Source organism: Micromys minutus (assembly GCF_963924665.1).
Source record: "Micromys minutus genome assembly, chromosome: 12".
NCBI lineage: Eukaryota > Metazoa > Chordata > Mammalia > Rodentia > Muridae > Micromys > Micromys minutus.
The window spans coordinates 55,268,620-55,294,865 of record NC_137981.1 but is presented as its reverse complement, the minus strand read 5'-3'; the positions used below and the strand labels follow the sequence as shown (position 1 = coordinate 55,294,865).

Here is a 26,246-nt window from a genome sequence, read left to right as displayed (position 1 = left end):
TTGTTGATATATATATGTTGAATATGAATATATATGAATATTCAAGAGAATCTATCTATCTATCTATCTATCTATCTATCTATCTATCTATCTATCTATCTATCTATCTATCTATTCTCTTGTAGCTCTGCCTGTCCTGGAACTCAGTCTGTGGGAACTCAGTCTGTGGGAACTCAGTCTGTAGGAGCTCAGTCTGTGGGAACTCAGTCTGTGGGAACTCAGTCTATGGGAACTCAGTCTGTAGCCAGGTTGTCCTTTAACTCAAGAGTCCATTGGCTTCTGCTCCAGTGCTGGGACTAAAGGTGTGCATCACCACTGCCCTCCTCTGTGTGGGTCTTTAAAGAGGCAAAGCCCATTCGCATTTCAAAGTACTTGAGTGGGCCACCTCTAGTAGGTGGTGCCAGCAGAGCTGTGAGGAAGAGCCTTGCAAATGGCTCTTTATACAGCGCTGGTCAGGCAGGGGAGCAGGTGGCTGTGCCCCACTGGAGAGGTAGTAAGGAAGGAACCCTGACACATGGAGTTTTTTAGAAATGTTCTAGGTAAGAGTGTAAATGCTTTGTTATTGGATTTGTAAATGTTAGGATTTGGAAGGTGGGTTCTGGGGTTCCTCATTCACCCTGTCACTTCCCCTTTGTGGGACATTTAAACACATAGACACAGATGGAATAAATCTTCTCATTTGAAGGAACACAGTCATGGCTGACAGACTCCAAGGTGAGACCTCATCCCTAAGACTTAATCTTTAGTTTTAAATGTCCCACTGACACCAATCTCTGAAAGGCAGATTGGCGTCATGCTGTTAGAGTCACAGCTCCTTAGCTCTCAGGTCCACCATCAATAAAACTAAGGTTAGGGGTTGGCTGTGGAGTATTTGTGTGTTTCCTGCTCACTCCTCCTGTGCCCCTCTTCTGGGCAGTCTGAAGGGGTAGAGACCTGCTGCTCGGGGAAGCTTCATGAAGAGTGAGTTTCCGTTTCGTTTCTGAGTCAGCTGTCCTGACCACCTGACCTGCAGCATTCCCAACAGAGAGGGTACAGTGTGGAGGAATCATTTCTGTCTTTTCCTTTTGAGTAGGATAAACATGTTATTCCATCTCTTCCTGGTTGGGCTGATCTGATGGAAGTACTTAAGTCATGCCACTTCCCCCAGTCTCAGACTCTTCACAGAGGACAGTAACAACACTTGGTGGGCAGCATCATTAACTCATGCACATAGTAAACAACTGCCCTCTACCACCCATGAAAGATGTGGCTATTCCTGGACCGTTGCCTTGCTCTGCTTCAGTGCTACAAGGCATGGCTGAAGCCCTGAAGGGATGAAGGAAGTGAATGACCTTTTAACAAACATTCTGAGAGGCTTTGTCTGGGAGTTAGGGTGGAGGGCTTGTGTTTTGGGAGGGCCAGAGGTTGGCCCTCCTTGGGTATCTGTCCTCAGGTGTTCTGAGAGACTCTTCTAAAAATTAGTTAACAATCACCAAATGGGAAATAAATCATTATTAGACAGGATTATAAGATTATGTGTTTTTAGCACCAGCTGATTTGTTTTCCTTTTGGGTTTTTGCATGCTTTTGCCTCATGCCTGTTCACCATTCTCTCTTCTTATCTTTATTCAATTGTATTCCGCCCTCGTGGCTGCTCTCCTCAACCTCTGCTGAATGTTCAATCTTAGCAGCTTCTCCAAATGAGTCATCTATGCATTAATTCAACAGTTCAATTCCTAAGTGTGCAAAGAGCACAGTCAGCATAAACAATGACCAGGCACTCTTAAATCATCCTTCATAACGATCCTGCTTTGGTCAAGAATTTAATGCCTGAACTTGTCAATATTCATGGTACCAGACGTCTATCGCGCTGGAGGAGCAAAGTGTAAGCGTCCCAGTCCTTGCTTCCATCTGACTTAGAAGGTCATGTTGGTGTGTCTTCTGTCTTCTGAGTTTATTCAGATGCCTGGAGGCAGCTTCCGGATCCCAGATCTCCTCCCTAATCAGGTGCAGGACCAAGGCACATTGTATTCACCAGTCCATTGGTTCTACACTTCGGTGAGGGATCTGTGTCTGGTGCTAGGGATCTCACGCTATGTCAGAAGCCTGCTCCTCTATTAGCCCTGAGTGAGCAGCACCCTCTCTTGTTCTTTGTTACAGTAAACAGAGCTAGCGAGGTTGGAAATAATGGTTTATATTTTCTTTTTCTCTAGGGCTTTGCTCAAAGTCTCCTCAAGAAGATGTCTCATCGGAGCTCCATTCCTGGTTGTGGAGTGACCTTTGAAATCGTCTCCAATATTCCAGAGGTAAAATATTCTAGGAAATTTGAACTGGAAATAAACACGTAAAAAGCTAACTCCTCAAAAAAGTCACCCAATCAAAAAATACCATAGTCAGTGCAACAGGCTAGTGGGATGGCTCAGCAGGCAAAGTGCATGCTGCCAAGTCTTCTGACGTGAGTTTGTTCCTTCCCTGCAATCCACATGGTTGAAGGAAAGAACCAACTCCTGCAAGTTGTCCTCTGACTTGCACACAAGCATGTGCACTGCTTCCTACTACAAATAAACAAACAAATAAATATAAGAAATGAACCATCTACTTAGAAAAATATATACATGTTTTGATGAGTTTTCTACCCAAAACTTTTAGTACAATGTATTTGTGGCCTTAAAAGTTAAAATTTTAGTATTTGTTTAAAGAACTCTCTTGTTTTAAAAAGTTGGATAGTAGGAGGAAAATAACTGTTTTTTTTTCCCTTTGAAACAGGGTTTCTGTGTGTACTTTTGTCTGTTGTAGAACTTATTCTGTAGACCAGGCTGGCCTTGAACTCATTCATGTGCCTCTGCCCCTTATTGGTGCGCCGCCAGCACTCAGGCAGCACCTGCTCTAACAGTCTGTATAGGAAACAAGTAGTTGATGGCACCTAGAGTTTAGAGTCTGTACTGTTCCAGGGAGTCCATCAGAGATGACCACTCAGTTTACAGCCAATTTAAAGTCCTTATTCCAGCCGACTAGGACCACATCTAGGTACTCAGGAACCTAGGTTCAACCCCGAGTGTTCAGAGGGTTTTTTAAGCCAAAACCATGTGTTGGCATCTCGCTTTAAAGTTCCAGGGGTACTTTGCAGAAGCAAGCAGTTTAACAAAAGCTAGGTGGTTAATTGTAGGGGGTTCTTATCCGTAAGGTAAGTTAGCTAAGACATCCTGACCTTGGGCTACTAGAATAGAATTGGTAATTTTCCATGAGATTCTGCATCAAGGAGATCCAATTCTAGTTAAGCTTGAAATGACCTCAGCAAGAATACAAGATGGAGGAATCTTTGCATTGTCTTGGCCTATTACATTATGTTGCAAAACTCTTTTCTCCAAAAGCATCTAATGGTAACTCCTTCTTCCTGAGTTTTTAGAGTTGGTTTTACATATTAAACATTAACTATTTAAGTATTTAATTTGAATTGAAGCCTCTTCAACACTTGAGAATTGAGCTGTTGCCAGGTTTGAGTATGTGTCTGTAATTCTAGAACTTGGGAAACCGAGGTAGGAGGAGCATGAGTGTGAGGCTAGTCTGGGTTACTTAGTGAGACCCTATAATAGGCCCTATAATAAACAACAGGCTCCCTGCCTAACCTACAAAGCCAAGGACTGAGTGTAATTGTGATAATGCCCTTGTGTAGACTTTGCAGACCCTGCATGTAGCAGTCTTCAGCTAACCAGTCAGCAAAGACTACTCTGTGCTTCATTGTTCTTTCTAAAAGTTAAAAGGGAATGACTGTAGGGGAATCAGCTTAAGACTAAGCCCCCTTGTGTGACTGGATGGTTGGTAATTAGCTAGGCTTCCAGAGTTAGCAAACATTGTTTCTTCATCCCCTCCTGACCCATAAGATGCTCATTTGTGAGAATGGGCAGCTCAGTCTGAACAGGGTGGGGATTCACCTCTGTTCTCTGGAACCTTTGGCCGCTGCTACTGCCCAGGGAGGACTCAGGCAGTGTTAGAAGCTCAGTTCTCCACGCTGCATCTCGCTTGGATATTGGGGGTGGTAGGCCCCCACTTTGTCTAGTGGGTTGACCCAGCTCACATGAGTCCCAGGGGTGTCACCTTGTAGAACTTTTGTCACAGTGGTGTTTCCATCACCTCTGTGGGTGGATATCTAGATCCTTTCCAGGAGATTGGTAGTGAATGTTTGTGAAGTAGGTACAACTGTTCGTGGGATGGTTGTGAAAGCTGCTGTTTAACCAACCTTCGAGGTCAAGCTGGCACCTAGTCATGGGTCGTGATTTCCAGGGGGAAAATACATTTTGAGTTATAAGAGCTGATGTCAAAATGGAACTTGGGGTTACATTGAATTTTATCAAATTAGAGTCCTGTGAATGTGTGTGACTGTGCATGCACATGTGTGAACATGTGTGTGTATGTGACACATCTATAATGATGTCTTCAATGTAGTTTTAACATGAATCCTTCAGTTCAGGATGAATATGTGTGTGTGTGCCTATGTGTAAAGCATCGGTAACACTTTCTTTTTCAGCCTATTCTCTCTCTCTCTCTTCTTTACTATGTATCATTTTGTTCTTCAGGATGCCCAAGGAGTGGAGGAGCGAGAGGCATTGGCAAGGATGGCAGCTAATGTGGAAAACCCAGCTTCTGCTGACTCTGAGGCCTATATTGAGAAGTACTTGAGGAGTGTGCTGGCTGTGGAAAACCTCCTGACCTTAGATCGCCTGCGTCAGGTTAGCGATGGTCAGCAGTGCTATGGTGGAGCTCCATTTGCCCTCTACTTGACTTGCTGGAGTCTGGTTTGAAGTGTTTACTCTCACAAAACCCACTGACTGCAATGGGGTCATTCTGTTTTGTCAAGTCATGGCTGGTATTTAAAGGCCATGGAAAACCTTGAACCATGTGTGTTGGAGTCCCTCTCTCATGTACATCTCCATGGTGTGTTTCCAATTCCCAGGAAGTGGCCGTGAAGGAGCAGCTGACGGGAAAGGGGAAGCTGAACCGGAGGAGTATCAGCTCTCCCAGCATGAACAGAGTGAGTCTCTCCTGCTGCTGCTGTAGAGGGGTGTCTGCTACCTCCTTTCTCACTGCTTGTCTTTCTCCCTCCTCTTGTCACATCTACGCTCCTCCACCACAGTGCCTGCTATTAGACCCAGGATGCTTGCTTGAGTGTCACGGGCACACATTGCTTATTTGTCTTCGCCACCTACCGAGCACAGGTTGGGAAGTCACAAATGTGTGTGGAGCTTAAACCTCTAGGCTTTGCTGCCCAGGGCAAGGAAGTCATTTTCTGGACTTTAATTAATTATTTTCAAATTAGAAAGTTTGGTATATGTTTGCAGACCAATCATTGAAGGCCATTTAGGGTAGTGTAAATGAGTAAAACTGGTTCCATGTATTTTATCTAACTATGGCTAAGATGTGTTGATTAAAAATATGTGTAGTTTATATGCATATTGAACATGGAGATAATTATTGACCAAGAAATGTGCCGGTGGCTCTTTATCTGCTCCTTATTTCTGTGAAGTGGGTATGAAAGCGGCCACTCAGCTTTGTAGGAAAGAACAGCTGCCTCAAACCTATAAGTGTTTGTGAGTGACAGGCAGGGCAGGTTTCCCACTGGAGAGCCTGTGGGCTCAGAGGTGCAGGAGGATGGCTGACCACTGCAGACCTGAAGTGCAGGGCCACTCTCAGGCATGGAGAAATGCCACTAGTTTCAGGTCCCTTCAGAAAGTTATTGTTAACATATTACCAAACGTAGAGATTTGTTATCTGGGGTATTGTAATTAGTCTGTGGCCACCTTCGACAGGTCAGGTCACTGAGAAGTGGCATGGAGTTGGTGATGAATCACTAAGCAAACTCTGCTCTAAGGGAGTAAAACCATTCTCAAGGGTGGGTGGTAGATAAAGCAAAGCTACTCCCATGGCTTATATCCCCCAGCAGTCTCCCAAGTAGTGTAAAATTACAATGTAGCTATGTTCTGTTTTTCTTTAAGTGAATGATTACAGTGAGAAAAAAAAAAACCTGCATGTTCCCTAATGCCTTTACATGATTAAATGTTTTATGTAATACAGATAAATAACAAACTATTGCCAAGAACCCACATACAGTCATATCTAAGCAACTTGTTATAGATTAACAAAGTGTAAGCAAGCAAAATATTTCTTTCTTGACCAGTTTCTCTTATTGGCAGGCTGCAATTTGTAGTTACAGAGAAGGGATCAATTGTTTTATTATTTATCTTTAAAAGCAGTCTTATAAAAGTTTAGATTTATAAAGACCAATCAGTCATTGCTACTTTAGTCATCAGGATGCACATCTACCAACTAACAATTTTTTATCAAATCATATCAGGAAGCCGAGGGCAAAAATGGGTACAAGAAAGTAAACATTGCCTTGATCACCAGACCAGCCTTAGCAAGAAAGGCATGTCATTCTAGTATTAGTTGGGCTATAATGGTTCTTGTTCCCTGACCTCAAAAAAATTCCTAGCTCAACAATTGAGGATGTGACTTTCTGAATTTCAGATTGTTCCCCAAGATTTCCTGCATCAAAGCCACTAGCGAACACATCTTAACCTAACTTTGCTAACAATCCATATTTTTAAATTCTTTCTAGGGGTGATGGACACCTAACCATCTCCATCTCTCAGTTCTTCCTGGGGGGTGGTGGTTGAATCATTAATCTGCTGCAGCAGCAATGCTGGAAAAAAGATCAGTCACTGTTACCATAGGTGCCAGTGACACTGCCCAGGAGGGGCTGGAAGCCCCCTTAGAGTTTTCATACAACTCATCGGTTAGGAGGGGTGTGATGACTGGGGGGGGGGGGGGGGGCAACAAGCAGAGTGAAACTCCACAACAGCACAAAGTCCCCAGGACTTGTAGTCCTCAGAGTTCTGCCTCTCCAAGGCACAGCCATGGTGGTTGTCTGACTGTGGACCACACCTCATAAGTTCCAAAGCTGTTTGCTTTTCCTTTCACAGGAGCCTCAACAGTAATCTAAATAGTTTATTCTTAGATCAAAGGCTCAGGCCATGGCTTGTTTCAGTGACATTAAAGGGGTAAAATGTCTTCTGTTCAGGCCCAGTGAGGTGTCACCCCAGTGTGTAGTGGACATTAGAGCCTAGGTAAACCACCTCTGGGAAGTTGCTGATAATTGCTCAGTGGTTCTCACATTCCAGAGATGCACTGGTCTGCAGTATTGATCTTGGTTGTTTGGTTGTTTGGCTGTGATTTTGGCTCACTGTGTCTCTCCAACTGGGAAACAGGATAACCTCAGACTCACTGTGATCCTCCTGCCTCTGCCTTCCAAATGCTGGGATTACAGGCACAAGCATCCATCCCTATTTGATTTGATTTTCACAGCAGGCTCTTTCTAATGTTCTCCTGCTTTTACATTGATCCATCTTTTATCCAGTTGTCAGGAAGCCGACAGGAACTGAGCCCATCACACAGTCTAGGAAGCAACAAGGTGAGTTAACACTTAGCTCCTCGCCTCTTTTATCTTCTCAAACCTCTGTGTTTGCGTATGTCTGAACTCTTTGTACACACCTTGGTTTTGTGACTTTTATTGGACATAATTCCATATTGGCTTTTCTGATCCTGCCATTGACATCCACTAACACTCTTTTATTAAAATTAAAATATTTGGTTTTGCTAAAAATTATCTTTCTGCTTATAATATCCCTCTTACTTATGAAGGAGAAACTTCAAATTTTGTTTACAATAGTAAAGCTGTGATATGATATAAAACAAATAAAAATTACAATATTTGTAATTATTATTTGTTAGAAAAAAAGAAAACGTGTAAATCCCAGTAACAGCTTTATGCAAATAGAAACTCACTATTGTTTGCTTTAAAAGGTCAGCACTTGCAGCTGCCTGATCTGGGTGTTACCCTCACAGCTTGTCTTTGTCACTCTCAGGTGCCTGGCTAAGTGTTGGTGCTGTGCTGTCAGGATGACCCTAGTGTAGATTGGGAGTTTGCATTGTCATAGTGGCAGTGTGATGTGGGGGAGTTACACTTCAGAATGACTCAGGGGTGTGTGGGGAAATAGAGGTCGGCTGATAGATGGTAATTGTTAAGGGCAGGTGGTGTTCACAAGACTATTCTATTCTTGTTAATTATTCTGTGTTTGTGTATGACATTTTCTTTATGAAAATGTAAGAAACGATGATGAAGTTAAAATGACAAAGACTCATTTTAAATGCTGTCACTGCCTGAAAACCGGACCCACACATGAAATGACACAAATGCACATGTGTACACAGACGAGGTGGAGCTCATTTAGTGATGTACATGGGCTTGGACAGTACTGTGGTTTAGTTCTTGCATCAGTCCAGTGGAAGGAAGTAGAGCTTTTGGGAACTTGATTGTGTGATGATATTTATGTGTGATTATAGGACTGACTAAGGGAGATATATGTAATAGGAAAGAAAAAACCTGGGCTGAAGAGATAGCTCAGCAGTTAAGAGCACTGACTATTCTTCCAGAGGTTCTGAGTTCAATTCCCAGCAACTACATGGTGGCCCACAACCATCTGTAATGGGATCTGATGCCCTCTTCTGGTGTGTCTGAAGACAGCTACAGTGCACTCATATACATTAAATAAATAAATCTTTAAATAAAAGAGTTTGTAACTGAATGAGGGATATTTTAAGAAAAGAAAGAAGGAAGGAAAGAAAGAACTTGACTGTGTGTTTGGGGAGGTGGGTTTAACTCAAAATCCTGAGTTACAAGTTCCTTGTAAGCAGTGGCAGAGTTTTGCTTTTCTGTCTCCTAATACTTCCCTTATTATAAAACTGAGACCATGGCATACTGCCTCTGCAGCAGTGGAGAGGATGAAGGAACATGGATGTACTCCAGGCTGAGGCAGATAGAGGAAGAACCACACGTAAGGGGCATACACCTGCTCTCCATACTCCTGCAAGGGTGATAGTGAGGTGGTGGCCCTGTGTGGAACCCAAGGGTGACCTATGTGCACATAGGCAAGTGAAAAGTTGGAGTTTATGTTTTGGATAGAAGCCCCTGTGTGACCATAGGCACAGGGTGAGCAGTCTCATCCACAGCAGAGTGAGGTGAAGCTCAGGGAGTAAGGGTCTTGTTTGGAATTCCTGAGTCAGTATATGCTGAGGTCTTGGGGTGTGTGTGGAGGTGTGTGGGGGCTGTGGCGTGTAGAGTACTCCAGAGTGCTGTATGCATCTATCAGTGTGAAGGGGGAAAGCTTATTTGGATTGGAAAGACTATGGAGGAAAAAGAGATGTCCTTGGGAAGGAATAGAAAAAGTCATTTACACCAAAGAGATGGATTCTTGGATCCTCTGGGCAGGAAGAAATGTATGGGGAAGGAGAGGCTAGGTGCCATTCAGGCTTTGTGACAGAGTATATTATGGAGAAGGAGCAGCCCATGGGAGGAGCAGGCGAAGCTGTGGGCATGTACGTATATGTGTGTGCAGAGAGAAGGAGACGGACAGATCATGTTAGACCTTGATTCAACATTAAGGATTAGGACCAATAGGGTTGTTTGGGATGATCCTGGGTGACTGCACTTCCAGGCCATTTCTGCTGAGCATTGGAGAGATCAGGCAGAATCTCTAGCAGTCTATGTTTGCTGTATTGCCTGAGGTGAATGGACATTAAATGTTTTTGTTACTGTCTAGCAGCTTCTCTTTTCTGTTCTAGATTTTTTGGGTCCCTGAGTAACTTGGAGAAAATGGTGCTGTTGTTTCCAGCTGCTCAGATTTGGCTTGTGTGATGGTTCTGTCTTGGTGACTTGGTCTTTAGTTTTTCCTATAGACCATAGAGAGCTGTGGCTGTTGCCAGGGTCTTGGTATAGTTTATTCTCTCTCTGTCCCTCTCCCTCCCTCTTCCTCTCTCGGCTGTAGGCAGCCTGTGAGTACTATCTTAGGCTGTTGCTTCTGCCCCTGGGCCAGGAGGAGAACTGCTCTGTCACAGATGCCTGTGGGTAGGACAGGCAGATGGCAGCAGACGAGAGTATTACAGACCGTGTGAGTGGAATACAGACCAGATAGCCCTCCCCCGCCCCCCGACATTTTCCTGTGCCGGGCCTAAAGCAAAGCACTGTAAGATTATCTGCTCACAAAAGTTTTATGTCCTGTCTTCTCACTAGTGAGAAAAAAATCATATTTCCCTCAGAATCAAGAACAAGATTCGGCCCTGTAGCCTGTTAAGGACATTGCCTGAATCATTTGGAATATATAAAATGGGTTATGCTCTCTATAGGAGAGTTCCTTAAGATGGACAGTATTTAAAAGGTCAGAGGACCTGTGAAACCCTTAACCACAGCCGTGCTTATGGTGACTTGGCACAGGCACTAGGCTGTTACAGGAACATTCCGACAGTGGCAGAGGAAAGCAACTGCACACCTGTGCTGTGGTTAAGCACTACACACATGCATGTGTGTAGAAATGTTCCATCTTGGTTTCTCTACAAGGAAGTATTTCATGGCCAGGGAGTTAGTCCTAGAGATCTCAACCCAGACTTGGTGATGCTAAAATTACTAGAAAATGTATTTTGAAATCATCAAAAATAATCTTCATATTATGTCTGTCTTGTGGGATTCATGGAGTCAGCTCTAGTTTTCTCTTGATCTGTTTGCTGCTCTCAGCTCTGTGCTGCAGATCAGCATTGTAGTTATGCTGTAGAGGAGCACTGCAGGCTGGAGTGTCGAATGTGTTACCCAGACATTACAGGCCAGCCAGAGTGCTATGATTTGTCACTAGCCAGCTCCAGTCTCCATTCCCCTGTTGTGATCTCTTATCATGAGAGTAGATTTCATCTTGGTGGTTTTGCTTACAGTTACGGAATGCTTTGCCTCTGTTTTAGAAACATTTTTAATAGATGCAATGAAAATGGATTCCTTATGACTGTCTACTAGTGGGTATCCTATACAGAATTATTTTCAGCTTGTTGCTGGCCTTGGCACTGCAAAGCTGGTGATGTATTGAGACCTTCTGTAGTACAAGGACAGCTATCCACAAGTCTGTTGTCATTCCTACAGCCATTTTAACGATTTGTATTAAATTAGTAAAGCATTTGTATTAAATTAGTAAAGCAGTGTTGTCCTCTGACGTGGTTTTGTTGTGTGATGCTTTTTGAGGACCTCATGCATGCCAGGGAAGGGCTCTACCACCGAGCTGTATTCCCAGCCCTCAGAAGATCTTGACGAAGTTCAAGTCAGCCCCTGTGTTGAGCAGGGTGGAGCTAACACTGCTTCCTGGAACTGCCATCAGCTCCACTTTGGTTCTAGAGATGCCAAGCATGAGTCACTCTTCAGCTGCATCAGAGCCGCCTATGGCTGGAAATGACATGGACACATCTTTTTATTTACTTTTTTGTCACTTTCCTGATCAAAGTCAAAGTCTTTTACAGAAAGCCAAAAAATTATATTTGGTGGAAGAGCAGGGGCCAATGGGAAGACCACTGGTGGTCAGGGAGCCTAGACTTCCTGGATTGGCTGTGCCTCTGAGTCGGCCCCTCCTAAAATCTTGAAAGGGTTTGTTTTGTTTTTTGAGTTCTGAGTCTTAGAACAAATAGTCTCTGTTTGTGGATCCAAATGAACCCAGAGTCTTTTTCTAGTATCTTTATGGCTGATTTAGAAGTTCAGCAAGGAAGCAGAAATCAGGAATAGACTAGTCAATCTTCGGAAGTGCCATGTAGTTCCATGTAGTGCCAGGTGCCCACTTCTATGGCAGAGGTAAGGAGATGTCATGCCTTTTTTCCTTCAGGCCTGAGCTGTTTGAGAGAGCTCAGAAAATTCCAGAGAAAAATCTCAAAGTCCCCTCTGCCCACAATTCCAAGTTCATTCCCTCTGAAGTACATTTAACTGGTGGCTGCTTTGTTTTGTTTTTGGTTCTGTTCTCTCCCCAACATTTTAGTAAAGGGAGAAACTAGCATAGCCAGGCAGGTCCAGCTTATTACAAAGTCAGCATTTGTCCTGTTCCAGTGAGGGGTTAGGAGTGGGGCACATATCCATGGGCAGCCCTACCCCGGTGCTCTATTTGTCTCTGATGAACTGTGCTGGGGGAGGGGGGAGAACCACATGTTCCTGTGCATCTCTAGGGGCTGGCAGAGAAGGGGGGGCACCTTGCTCCTCCAGTCTGTCCCTAGGAAGCAGAGCCAGATCTGCCAGGGTACTTGGATCCTGACTACAGGAACCTGTGTTGGGAGCTATGATGGTCGCTATCTGCCATTAGCTCACAGCCTGCACTGTGTTTTGGCTGTGTCTGGGTGTTGTCTGGACCTGTCATTTATGTAACTCAGAGTCTTGGGGTGTGAGCCACGGCTCTTGTTCAGCCTCCATGAGATATTGTGCACCAGGTGCCAGGGGATCCCTGATTGTGCCCCAGGGAAGAGACACCTCCTTCAGTTGTTACTGGACAACTCTCTGTCACACAGCTTGGATGCTAAGTGCATATGCTCAGTTTCCTAAGATATACAATGTGGTTGTGTCAGCTGCCAGTCAAGAGAGTCTAAGGAGAATATGTTCACACTGTAGTGAAGCAAGTTGTCTTCAGAACAGTCTTGACAGCATGAACAGAGATCGCAACATCTCTTCTGCTGAGACTTGAAACTTCGGACCTTAGTGTTTAGACACTGAGAGTGACACCCCAAGGCACCTAATGTGGGCAGAATTTCAAGAAGGATAATTAAAAATAATTTAAAAATTAAAAATTAACAGAAGACTAAAATCTATAAGTATGCATGTTATCCATAGGGTGTAGATGTCCAACTGGAGCTGCATTTCTTCCTGCCCTGATCATGTACCTGGAGTCTGTTTTGTGTCTGTGTCCTAATGAGTGCTAAGAGAGAACATCCAGGTTTTGTTTTGTTTGAATGCCATCAAGTACTGAGTGAGTTCTAGGTGGTGAACATGATTCAGATCACTTAGAGCTTATTGATTTCATGATCAGTCCTTAGGCTGCTGCTAAAAGCAGATAGATTCTACTCCATGTAGGGAGCTGTGGGACTCAGTGTTGAGCCTCCCAGGACACACATTTTCACCTCGCTTCTCAGCAGCCCTTAGAACATCCTGGTTAACCCTGGGTCCTTTGTCTGTAGAATGCTCAGTTAAACTGATATTAAAACTGTCACTTAACCTCAGTGAGAAAGACCTGAGTTACCACAAGACGAAAGGGAGTTTCAGGCCTGCTTACAACGTGGGGCTCAGTATTGTCCTACTTCCCAGAACCATAGGAAGAGGAGGCCCCACCCCATTGCACTCCTGGGCTCTAGTTGAGACATAGCAATGAGGGTGCCATCTCTAGCCACAGGAGCCAGGGCAGAATTTGAGGGCATTTATTTTAAAGGAGCCTGTGTTGAAGAGGTGGCAGGATGCAGTAGAATTTGGGTTATAAATTGGAGGAAAGTCTGCAGTGAACACTCATCTGTGAGGGGACACAGCCCCATAAGTATGATGTGGCAAGTGTGAGGAAGTCAGACTTCCATCCAGAGAATAACACTTTAGTAATGCTCTTTCTGGAGTACTGTATAATTTTTTTTTTAAAAAAAATAAACTTATTACTTTGAAACAAAATGACTTATTTTTATCCTTATGCTTAATAGGGTCGGTGGGAAAGTCAACAGGATGTGTCTCAAACACTAGTTTCCAGAGGAATAGCTCCGGGTCCTTCAGCTCTCTCTGTTTCACCCCAAAATAACCAGTCTCCTGATCCTGGTAAGTTTTTTTCATCTGCCAATCACTGTCAGGAAATTTGAGTATCTTTCAGGAAAAGGTTAAACCAGGATGTCCCGCTAGGTCCACAGGCTATTCCTGTCCATCAGAATGTCAGTTTATCTTAGCATGTTGGGTAGTGTCAGGTTGGAAGGGTGACTTCACCCTGTATTCCTCTGATAAATTATCCTGTGACCCTCTTGTCTTCTTATTGCTTGGTTTGTTCTTAATACTTACCGTCCATATGTGGTCCATGATGACTTTCAGGTTTACATCCTCAGATCTGTTAAGTTTGGTATCAAGCTTGTGTTGGCCTCACACGGTGCTCTGGAAAGCCGTCCTCCTATCTTTTCTGCATGGGTTTCTGTGTGATTGGTGATATATGTTCCTTAACTGTTTGACAGGATTACTTAGTGATGCTACTTGAGTCTGGCATTTTCTTTCTGGAGAAGATTTTGAATTATGACTTGGGTTTCTTTAGTGTGAAGCGATCTAGGACTTTTGTGTTCCTTATTAGACTGCTTTCTAAGTCCTAGTTTCCAAAAAGTTTTTGATATTGACTAGCTTATCGTTTATGCTTAGAAATGTCGCAGTATTTACTCTGACTGTTCTTTTAAGATTCATAGCCAAGTGTGGAGTGCAGTCTTTCATTCCAGTACTGGGAGGTAGATCAGGAGGATCCCTATGAGTTCAAGGCCAGCTTGTTGGACATGGTGAGACCCTGTCTTGACAACAACCCTTCAGACACCACAAGCAAGTGAGCACGTAGATCCAAGTACATGAAAATAAGAGTTCTCCTTCCTCTAGAGCTTAAGTCAGTCTTTGTGTTAGGTATTGACAAGGAGTGAGGGTAGGTCATGCACATTAGAGCATCGTGGTTGCTTTAGTTACTGCTGTTTAAATTGGTAGATGCCAGCTGTGATAATCTTTTTCTATTAATGATTTAGGGATGTCTGTAGTTTATGATTCTAGATTTGCTTACAAACAACTCTTGACAAATGCACAGCAGAAGTTAGGTTCCTTTGCTTTCATTTCATCCCAACAGGACTGAAATCCTCTTACTTGAACCCAGTGAAGTCCCTGGTGCCACAGATGCCAAAACTGCTGAAGTCTCTCTTTCCTGTTCGGGATGACAGAAGGGGCAGGCACTCATCTCCCCTTGCACACCAGGTGAGGAAGCCACAGTGAATGTTTCCCTGAGGTGTTGCTGGCACTGTGCTGCTGTTCTGAAACTGGTGGTAGAAGAACAGCCCAGTGAGGGCATTAAAGCTAGCTCTGACCCTGGGAAAGCCTGCGATGATGCCTCTTCCCCTCTTCAGATAGCAGAGCTGTTTGCACAGACTGACACCCATTCTTTCTGCTCTAAAACAAAACTGCCAAGTCTGCTCTAATGTGATTCATGGTGCTATCACTTAGTACAACAGTCGTCAAATTTATGAAGGTGCACTTAGTATTGTTTGTGTTGCCAAGGAGAAAATGTAATTCTATTTTTAATTCTTGATTTCACTTTTCAAACAATCTTGAATCATAGCTCACCCTGCCTCCTCCTCAGTGGACAATCAGGTCTTTGTCCCAAAGTAGTCACTTGTCTTCCTTCTATTTTAAAACTTTGTCTAGCAGTGGAGCATCAGAAAGTTCTAGATTTTTTCCAAACAACCAGGAAGCTTCTTTTATACAGTGGTGAAAAGAACCCACTTGGAGATGCAATATGTAGTCATGTAGGCTTTAGCTCAACAGAAAGTGTTAAGTGACATTTATTTATACGCATTTAGAAACACAAACTACACAGGTGCAGCTGTTGAAATAGGTCTTGGCATTAGCTCCTCCATATTTCAAATGTCCCAGTGTCAGAAATTTAGGTCAGTAGCTGTCGGAGGCAGAAGCGGTTTCTAAGGGCTTATGCGAAGGCATCTTCAGGAGGGATGGTGTTGGGGCCAATAAGCTGTTCTGACTGTAGAGAGAGCTTCCTGCCCAGTGTGACACCAGCTTGCTCATCAGCACACAGAGCAGATGGCAAAATGAAACACAGAAATTTTGAAAATGTTTAAATTACATGTAGCTAGGCAGGTCAAAGGTCATTCAACAGTTCTCGAGATGTGTCTGTGAATGGAGGGCTCAGGCAGACTTTCCCAGTGGCTCATCACTGTGCATGCTTGAAACTGGTCATTGTTTTATCAAGTGTGATGTGGGGGCCTATCTGAATTACTAAGGAAGATGTAAAGAAATTGCCCTTACCCAGTCTGCCCTGGTGACCCAGAGCTCACATGGGGACAGCCACCATGTCTTCTGCCTGTAAGCACCATGGTGACCTTCCATGGAGTTTGATGACCATGGTTTCTCAGCTGCTCTTCATTGCAGGCAGTTGTCTGAAGGAAGGAAACAGGAGTGTGGAAGATGAGCGACTTCTGTTAAGCTGTTTCAGTTCTCAGTGAACAAGCCAAAGCCGGGGCTGCAGAGAGCTCACCTGTTCACACTCTTCCTGTGCTTAAGCCATGAGCTTGGATAGGAGAGGAACAGCAGCCTGTTAGAGACAAAGCTTGATGGGAACAGAAAGGCCATCTGTCATGTCCAGGTGACAGGAAACGCATGAAAATATAAATTAACACTGGGCTTAGTGACAGTGCCTTGTGGTGTAGCTAAAACATTAGCAGTGATTTGTGAAAACACCTCCCTGGGGCAGATGTCTCCATATCCTCAAGGTTGCAGTCTCTGTCCTCACAAACCGTGTATCATCAACAGCATGTCCTGGGTGGCCTGTCTGGGAGTCTAGGTACCTTCTTGGCCCTCTGTATTTATTCATGTTGAACCAGTTCTTCCCCTGGGTAGTTCACTTCATTCCTTTCTTTAAGTGTTCTATGAAGCAGCTGGGCGCCCATGGTTTGAAACCTTCTGGAAATGAAAGCAAAGTCTGCATTCTTGCTGTGGCTTATAGCACCCTCCAGGAGTGAGCACCTCCCTGTCAGCTCTATGCCGTCCTAAGGCATCCCACTACCATTTTACCCCAGGAACACACGAGCACATGTCATTCAGTTTCAGTGCCTGCCTCTCTTGCAGTGCTGGTAGGCTACTCTGTTTTTCCTGCTTTGGTTTAGAGCCATGCTGTCATGGAGGCCACACAGTGGAAGGCAGGTTAAGCGCCTCCCAGCCCTCTGAAATAAAAATAGCACTCCGCCTTCCCCTCCACCCCCCCCCCCCCAGATACACATGTTCTTTTTCTTGGGAATTTCTAGGTTTCTGTTGACCATCTATCTCCCTCTGGAATATAACTCCAGTGAGCAGAGCTCATTTGCCCTGAGTCATCCTCATAATCATCTTCATATCTGGAGATACAGATTTGTCTCACTGTGTATTTGTATGTAGATGGGAGATGTGGCCCTGTGTGGACCTCTTTCACATTTGTAGAAAGCACTATTTGTAGGTTAGCAGTGAGGCAGGCACAACTGAGTGGGGTCTTGAGGTGTCAAGACATATTTGTGGACCTTCTCTCCTAGGTGGATGGGCATGCTATTAAAACAAATTCCTGAAGCCCCGATTTCCCCCTTGGGAATCAATTACCCAAAATGCACTTCTTCATCTGCTCCTTCATCCAGCCCCTGAGCCACTGCTCCAGCCTCGCACTTTCCCCGAACATCTGCTAAAGCTCTGTGGGATGGAAATTATAATTGTAAGTGACAGCGTCAACATTTGTTTTCTTGCAACTTGAAATGTGCTCTGTGCTGCTGCTCCCTAGTGGGGTTTCAGTGCCAGTGGAAGACACCCCGGCCGGCATGCCTGGCTCCGTACCCTCCTCTTTCCATGTCTCCACCCTCTTGGAAGTCTTACTGTACACCTGGTAGGTGAGATCTGGACTTAAAAAAAAAAATCCTTCCTTGTAGTTTCTCCAAAAACAGAGTCATGTTTTTGTGATCTTGGCCTCTGACCTTTTGTGTTCTGCTTGTAGAAGCCAGGGCAAGAGTGGTCTGTGCTCTTGAAGGCCTACCCAGTCTTAGCAGTTCTGGGTTAGTCTGCCCGACGCCTGTGGCAATGCCTTCATCCTTGTGTTGTCTTTCTGGGGCTTAGGGGGAATGGGTGGAATAGTAATGTCCTGAACTTGACAATAGTGGAGCTGACTTATCTCATTTAAATGATGCACCTGTACCAGAGTACTTCTGTCTTAGTTTGGCTTACTAATGCTATGATGTAGCACCATGACCAAGAACAAACTGAGGGGGTAAGGGTTTATTTGGCTTATACTTCTGCCTCGTAGTATGTCATTGAAGGAAGTCAGGATAGAAACTCAAGCAGAGCAGGAACTTGGAGGCAGGAGGTGTTGCAGAGGCTATGGAGGGGCACTGCTTACTGACTTGTTCTCCATGGCTTGCCCAGCCTGCTTTCTTATAGAACCCAGGACCACCAGCCTAGGGATGGCACCACCCACAATGGGCTGGGCCATCCCGCATCAATCACTAAGAAAATGCCCTAGACTCAATGCTTCTCATCCTGTGGGTTGAGACCCCTTTGGAGTAGATTGACCCTTTAAAGGAGTCACCTAAACCATAGAAAACATAGATTTTCCATTACGATTCATAACAGTAGCAGAATTACAGTTATGAAGTAGCAATGAAAATTTTATGGTTGGGAGGGTCCCCACAATGTGAAGACCTATATTAAAGGGTTGTGGCATTAGTGAGGTTGAGAACCACTGCACTGTAGGCTTGCCTACAGAGAGCTTGATGGAGGCATTTGCTCAGTTGATGCTCTCTTCTCCCTGATGACTCTAGCGGGTGTCAGGTTGACATAGAACTATCCGGCACAAGCACCGACTAGGAATAGTTCAGTTCCACCGGACACTGCTGTTTTTTGTTCTGGGTCCATCCTTGTCAATGTAGTCTTTCTCTTTATCATTGTATTAACTACAGAATACACAAAAGCACTGAACGGGGAACTTCAGTGTTCACTTCTGACTTTGTTTTAAAATCCTGGATTGTTTTTGAGTTGTATTTTAAAACTTATATTTTTGCTATCATCTCCACAGTTCTTAGTGATAGGGTGTCAGCATTTGAGGCACAAGCACAGTGTTGACAGTATAAGGTCTAAGGCAGAGCCTGGGCCCTCTTCGGCCACTAGGCATGTGGCCACATAATTCATCTCCACACTGGTGGCTGCCACCCCACCTTCCCTTTTAAGGAGGAATTCAGTAGCATCAGGAAGCTGAAGGGACTGCATACCAGTTGCCTGCTCTGTGTCACCAATCTGGCAAAAAGAACTCCATGACCAATGCTTGATGCCCTTGCTTGCTGCCTGGCTCCACCATTACTCTTGTGTAGGTATCTGATGTTGGCAATAGTAGTTTAGCCAGGTATGAGCACCTGAGCTTTTTTTGCTGCCAGTGTCTGTTCAGAAGTTCCTTAGGTAATCAAAAAACTGATGTTGAGATGTTTAGAACATGACCCAAGATGAAACCTAGAAGAAGCCCATCAGTGAACAGCCGAAGAGGACGTGTGTCAGCTCTGAGGGCAGGAAGCATGGTGCCACTGTTAATGTTGCTGGACTTACAGACAGCAGATAGAGAGCAATTCTGCTTACTCTAGTTTGCAGTCTGAAGACAGAGTACACCAAGTTCAGGGACCATGGCCTGACACTGGAACCCAGCTCACACTTCTCTGTTAAGAGGAGAGGGGTTGAACTGCTTCCTTTATGATGATCACAGTTTAGTTTGGAAGATTAACACTTCCTTTGTGATGGAGCGACCAGTGGGTGGACAAAGAACATTAGAGCCCTAAAGACTGTCAGGATCAGCAGCACAGGGCGGCATTGTTTCAGAGAAATAAAGGGCTCTGTGAGGAAGGATTGAGGAATGGCTTAGCTGACTGTCAGCATCCTGGTGCCAATGCCTCAGGAGAAGAGCGCAGGGCGATTTCTCTGAAGCTCTGTCACAGCACCAGGGTTGGGATTAGCAGAGCACAGAGATCTGGGCGAGCACAGTAACCAGACTGAGAAGGCATGCTAACCCAGGTGAGCTCTGAGGGCAGAAGAGGCCCCGAATTTCCTCAGGTTTCCATCATTGCCCTGGCAGGCCAGATGAGTTGAGAGAGAAATGCAGGTTTGTGCTGAGAGAATGAACAATTCCAAGAACCCTTTCATCAGTGGCCTTTGTGTTGCAGGCAGGGGCATTCTATTTTGTTCCTTATGCAAGGCAGGGCATGGGCACCGGTAGGAAGATGTTTGCTCAGCACTTTTGAGCCAGAGTGTGGTTCAGAGGTTTCTGGTTCCTGGCTTTGCGGTTCAGGACTGTTGGCTCACTGTCTTTTCCATTATGATGGAAGTTCCCAGTTCCTGTTTTACACAAGATTCTCACAACTTGTAAGTTGTGTGTAGTCTTTGTGTGAGTGTGTTCATAAAGAGTTGGGCTTCTCGTTTTCACGGAGAGCAATTCTGGTTGTAATCAGTTTCTGTCTGATTCCAGAAATGCTAAGATGCTGCATGAAAGAAGTGGTAGCTGACAGAGTTGCTGTCTGACCTTCTGAGGCACATTTAGTAACGAGTCTCGAGAATAATGAACTACAATTAGTGAAACCTGCACCCATGTTCGAGTGTTTTTCTCAGACAGCACATACAGTAATTGAAAGGACTTCCTGCTCTCTAATTAGTCAGATTGAATTAATTTGCCATGATAGCTCTCTTCACGCGTCTGGAAGTCTGTGTTCCTATGAAGTTGTTGGCGTGCTTCAAAGTTTGAGATTTCAAGTGGCAGCATTGAGTAGTGCAGGGAATGAAAGGGTTAAAGTCACATTGCTGCCCAGCCAGCATCCCTTTGGGTAGTGTGGCTGCATTGGCTGCAGGGGCTTTTGCTTCTCCTTCAGTGTAGCCTCAGGTGCACCAGGCCACTGTCACTTAGTGCCGATCTGTTGAGATATAGTGAGGCTCAGCTCCTCCGCCACACTTAGAGCCTTAGAGTTAGTTCACAGCATGAGCTGAATAGGATTCAGCTGAGTTTGATTAAAAGTAAGTAATAGTGCTCATAGAATCACTGGGCGAGGAAAGCATTTGAAGGAACCGACAAACTAGAAGACAAGAGCCTCTTCAACTCATATTTTCTTGTCGCTCTTGTTCTGTTTAAGGGCAGAGAGATTGTGGTCTGCCTCAGAATAGGGAGTTAGAAAGTCAAGTCCATGTATTGGAAAGCTTCTCCTAGCTGGGTCTGCAAGGAAGATTCTAGAAGGAAATGGGAAGTCTATGTAAGTATGCATAAAGCCCTCACAAGGATTGTTGCATTTGCCAGAAATGTTGTCACCTCCTGTGATGGACACTTGGATCCTATGATTGACAGAGCTGTGGGGAAGGCAGGATAATAGTGCCTTAACCAGGACTTGTAATAACCAGTGCTCCCTCACCCTACATGTGGCCATCTAGAGAACACATATGATCGGATCACTATCACTACCTTCATATATGTACCTTGTGCTGGTGACAGGGTAATCTGAGGGCATTGTGCACGTCAGAACACCCACTTCCCCATTTGAAAAGCTGACTCCATCATGGTCGGCACACTGTGTAAAGCAGAAGGCAGCTATGACAACATGGTTGATACCAGGCACTGAGGGTTCCAGTACCACCACAGCTTCAGATGCCCCTGCCCTATGGACGTAGCCCTTAGACACAGGCCTCAGTAGTATGTGTGGCTGCTGTCACTACTAGGTGACACTTTTGTAGACTGTTAAAGCTAGCCGTTTCTAATGCCCTGCATCTAGACTTGCCTTAGAATTGTCTCATAGCACAAAGGTGAGATGTTTACTTCTGATTATTTGTAGCGAAAAATAAAATTTACAACTCTTATAAAACTAATTTCTTCTACTTGGACCTAAATAATTGATTAATACTTATTTAAATAAAAGCTGAGTATTAGCTTGGGCATCATTTTGATCAAATTCAGGGTAATAGGGAGATGTTAGAAAAGGGTTATAAGTATAAAATGCAGGTAAAAATTCAACATTGTTGAAGTCTAAGGTAATTAATGTTTCCTTTGTCCAACTTCTCTTGTCCCCTTTATGCTAAATTTTACAAGGATTCATCTTCTCTCATTGTCTGTTTTATTCTTTGTGCTGTTTGTTAAATGGCTGATGTATGTGTTTATTCCTTCAGAAAACAAAGATAGCACTTATTGATGCCCTTCTAAGAGTGAAGGGCAAGATGTTCCTTCTAAGCTCCACAGAGGCACTGCCAAATATGTCTGTGGCATAGGGAAGGGAGTGGGCGTTCATTAAAGCCCGGCTGATACTTTTGAGAGTGAGCTGTGATCTCAGCAGTGGTTGGCACCTGAAACGTTGCCAGGTTGTGGTGGCTGAACATGGGTCTGTTGGGTCTCAGCAGTGCCCAGCAGTCATACAAAGGCTCCCGTGTGTTCAATCCAGCCACAGTGCTTGCAGCAGAAGGCTGTGCTCCTCAAGCCCTGGTTCTGGAGCAGGAAACAGATAATTATATTCACCCTTCTCGCGGGGCTTCTTAATATTTATGGTTGTGAAATACTTTGCAGTAGTTTTTATTAATAGTTACCAGATGTGTCATAAGGATTAATGAATTTACGATCCGAAATGTTTAGCGCTCCTGAAATAGAGACAACTCTGTGCAGGGAATATGGAGACGAGTATTAAAATGCAAATAGTTGAACTTTGCGGAGGGGGGGGGGGTTGGGTGTGAAAGAGCAGTGGCTCACACAAGGCCAAGCTTAGTTTGTATCTGGTGCCCTACAGTGACTGCTGAATTCATCACTGGCCCGAGTTAAAATTGGGAGGCTTGAGGGCCCCTCCCCCGTGTGTGGATACAGTTTGTTGGGTTCTCTGCCCACCTATCTCCTCTCGGTCTGGGTAATGTCTCTAACATTCATTTCCCTCCTTGTTTCTACTCCCTTCTCTTCCTCTCCATGGAACCACAGAAATAATGTCTTCACTGATCCCCTCATGCTGGTCTTCCCTTTCTAACCAGTCTCCCAACCGAAGCATCATCCTCACTGTTGATACTTTCAGAACAAGCAGGAGCTGTTTATGGACACACAAGACTTCTACGCGCCCCCCCCCCCCCCCCCTAGCTTTTACCACATAGCACTGAGTCTCTTTCCCTGCTGGGGTTTCTTAAGACCCCAGGGTAGCTGTTCCTGGAGAGACAGCAGTTCCCTGATGCCTGCCTTGCTGCTCCGGCTAGTCCCACACAGCCACTTGGTCTAGTCCCTTCTCCCGAGTCCCCTCTGCCTTAGGACCTTCTAGTCTGGGATCCATTTGCCACTCTTTGTTTTAGTGATTTGGTTTACACATCTCTCCCACAAACAGGTTATCACTCCCTAAGGAGAGAATCCAAATGGACATTGAGACCTGCTGAGTCTGCCGAGCGGTTTCATGTTGGAATCAGGGCTTGGTCTGTTTGTGCCCTCAAGTTAATTTTTGCAGCTGTTTTGTTAGGGAGCCACTGAGTCATGTTAGGGAGTTGCTGAGTCACCAGGAAGACTCACATGGAAATTGCTTCCATGCTCAGTATCATTGTCAGCAACTGTCCACGTTTGGTGGCCACTATACTTTCCTGCTAGGCACCTCCATTTTCTTTCTTTTTAAAAGATTTATTCATTTTTATGTATATGAGCACACCAGAAGTGGACATTGGATCCCATTACAGATGGTTATGTGGTTGCTGGGAGTTGAACTCAGGACCTCTGAAAGAGCAACCTGTGCCTTTAACCACTGAGCCATCTCTCCTGCTTCAACATTTTTTATGCCCCACCCTAATGCCATTCATTTTCAGTCAGATTTAACTAAAGACTGGAACTTGGAGCCTGAGCATGAGGGGAAAAAACCCTTTCACTGTCTTTACTAAGAAAATACCTGGCAAACCTGTCTGTGGGAGACTTTGGGTCTGTGGGGAAAAGAACAGAGGCAACATTAGGTCTTTTGGACTTCAAGGTGAAGTCGCAGGCACACAGAAGACGGCTCCAATTCAGTGTCAGCTGCCCTGGGTGCGGTCAGAGGTCAGAGTGCTGGTAAAGACATGGGGGAGGTGGCTGGGGTCTTGGAGTGCAAGCTCTTCCAACTGCAGGGCAGCAGGGCTGCTGTTACAGGACATCCTTGCTTGTTTGTCCTCTCAGGCTCACATGCTCCTAGCTCCCCTGGTGCTGAGCCTGTTTGCAGGGTGGAATATATATCCTTTCCCTACTTTGGCCCTTCCGTCGCACTCCCTTCTGCATTCTTCCAGCATCTCTCTGGGCCGTCCCACCACTGTGAGTTTAATGGGTCTATGGTACTTATTTCCTAACAGCAGCCCTGGTGGCTGTGGTGTCACCTTTGCCCAAATATGTGTGTGTTATCTGCAGTTGAGGAATGGTGAGCAGTCATGCTTAGGCTTGAAAACCCCGTGTACACAGTCAGAACTACTTGGAATTCTCAGGGCCTAGGATCCTGGGAACTAGGAGGAAATGGGTGGAGGCTTATCCAGTTCAGGTTTCCACTCTCTTTGGTGCATGTGATCACTGAGCAACTGGCCCTAATCCTTGATGTTTCTTCAGTAAATCCTTCAACCTTTCCCAGTCAGTGAGGTCATAGATGTAGCAGAGCTGTGGCCAGCTCATCCGCTGGATAGGGGAAGTGAAGCCCTTGCTGTGCCTGCCCTGCCTGTGGGCCATTCTCTAGTGCTGAGTGATCAGGAGAGCGGGGACACCTGACGCCAGAATTGGGAAGAGCTGGAGAGGCAGAAATGGTGGGCTCCTGGTTTCTTCCAGAGACCTTCGCACTGCTGTCTGCCTCTGAGCTCCACTGCAGTTGAACTCACCGTACGATGAATTTGGTTCCTGCTCCCTCCTCTGACTTCATGTTCTTACCCAGATTCTCAGTTCCTCTAACACTCCTTGAATCCCGCGTCTGTAAGTCCAGCCTCCTGCTGTGGTGTTTCCCTCACCTGCTCTGGTGCAGGGTTTATTACTGGAATGTCTGCCTGAGCTTCGCTGCCCCTCCAGTTGGAATCGCACTGCCAGCGAGGCTTCCCGGCTCCTGGTGCCCTCTGCTTGCTTTGCTCAGGAGTTAAGTCACCTCCGTTTTTCTAGCTCTGTCAGTTTCAGGTGCCCAAGGCTGTCCCGTGTCTTTGTCTGCTCGGTGCTCCAGCCAGAAAAGCCGCCTCCCTTCCCAGTCCTGCAGCATGTTGTGGGCTCTGAGTGCTCCCTGGCCACCCAGGCTCAGGCCGGCTCTCAGCTGCTTTCTGTGTCAGTTCCTTCTTGTAGAGACTGTGCTCACCGTCCAGTGCTGATGAGCATGTGTCTGTGACCACAGAGAGGCAGCATGACAGATGTGTGTCTCGTCTCTGGCTGGGGTCAGCCTGTCTTGTGTGGTGTAGAACCCTTAAGGCTCACTGAGAGTTGTGACGGTCTCCTTGTGGCTCCTGGCAGCTTTCTGCTTTGTGCCCCTCTGTCCTTTGGGACCCTCACGCACGTACTTGTTTCCTCAGCCCGTGCCCCGAATCTTGGTGCAGCCTGCCTTCTCAGATGCCCGGGCAACAAGGACAGAGGAGGTGAGTCACCAGGTTGGGGCTGCCCCACTTGCAGAGGTGGCCCTGATGCTATCTAGGGTCCTTTAGTCCATACCTGCCTTTCCCTCTTTGCATCCCACTTCAATAATTAGCTACAATGTAGGTCACTGCCTTCTCCCTGCACAGGCTCCTTGTTATACTTTGCTATTTTCAACCTGCTAATCATATGATTGCTAAAGTTTCTGGTGCTTGACTGCTAATGTAGTCTGTGCTTTAATAGTCCACCGCTAGGCAGAGGGGTTTCTATAAACAGAACTATCTTCTTCTTGTGCGTGTTTGCTTAATTCTCAGTTTTACAGTTCATCCTGGTTCATGGTATCAGCATGAAAAGATTAATGCTAGAAAAGCTGGAAGAGAACTGTCTCTTATGCCCGCTCAGCAGCCCCCATCCTGTGGACAGTAAGCCTCCCTAGTTCTAGCACACCTCCAGTCTTCAGAAGACGCCTCATCTTCATAGGGAAAGTAATGTATTCAAACAACAGCAAACAGGGTCTGAGGCTTTGAGGGACAGTTGGCCCTTTAGGCAGTGCCCCATCTTGAAAAGTCCCTTTCACTCCAGTGCCTTACTGACGTCTTCCTGCTCCCAAGGTGTCCCCTCCCCTGGGAGCACTGCTGGTTGTCATGTGGGGCTTGCAGCCTTTGGACATTCTACAGGCAGCAAAAAAAGGTTTCAAGTGATAAATTTCAGTTCCAGCCAAGTGAAACTTTGCTTGTGCTGGGCAGGAGCCAGTGAGGCCGTATCATCTTTCCTCTTGCTGTCTCTAGCCTGCCATCACTGTGCCTGGCTTGTCCCTTCCATGGGGAACGTGGGCTTTACTGTGAATGTCTGTTTGTAGTTCCCGCATCCCCCTCCTACCAGTGATTCAAGTGGGGCATCGGAACACCCGCCACTTGAGGCGTTCTTTGCCTCTCTAGCCAGAGTGGAACCAGAGGTGACTGGATCTCACTGATGGTGATGGAAAGGCCACAGGTCATGTCCAGGTTCTCTTGTAGCTCTGTGTATTTCCCCCGCATCCAGCAATGGCTAACTAGAGTGGGAAAGA

General features: G+C 45.5%; 1 protein-coding gene across 1 annotated transcript in view; it reads left to right on the top strand.

Moving 5' to 3' along the window:
* The window catches only part of KIF13B (kinesin family member 13B), a 148,183-nt gene that overhangs the window by 113,287 nt on the left and 8,650 nt on the right, over nucleotides 1-26,246 (top strand). The window contains exons 32-38 of the mRNA XM_080926532.1: nucleotides 2,192-2,284; nucleotides 4,553-4,705; nucleotides 4,930-5,007; nucleotides 7,390-7,443; nucleotides 13,557-13,668; nucleotides 14,711-14,835; nucleotides 25,123-25,185. Coding sequence (XP_080782658.1) covers nucleotides 2,192-2,284; nucleotides 4,553-4,705; nucleotides 4,930-5,007; nucleotides 7,390-7,443; nucleotides 13,557-13,668; nucleotides 14,711-14,835; nucleotides 25,123-25,185 — 678 coding nt within the window. The remainder of the gene's footprint in view (nucleotides 1-2,191; nucleotides 2,285-4,552; nucleotides 4,706-4,929; nucleotides 5,008-7,389; nucleotides 7,444-13,556; nucleotides 13,669-14,710; nucleotides 14,836-25,122; nucleotides 25,186-26,246) is intronic.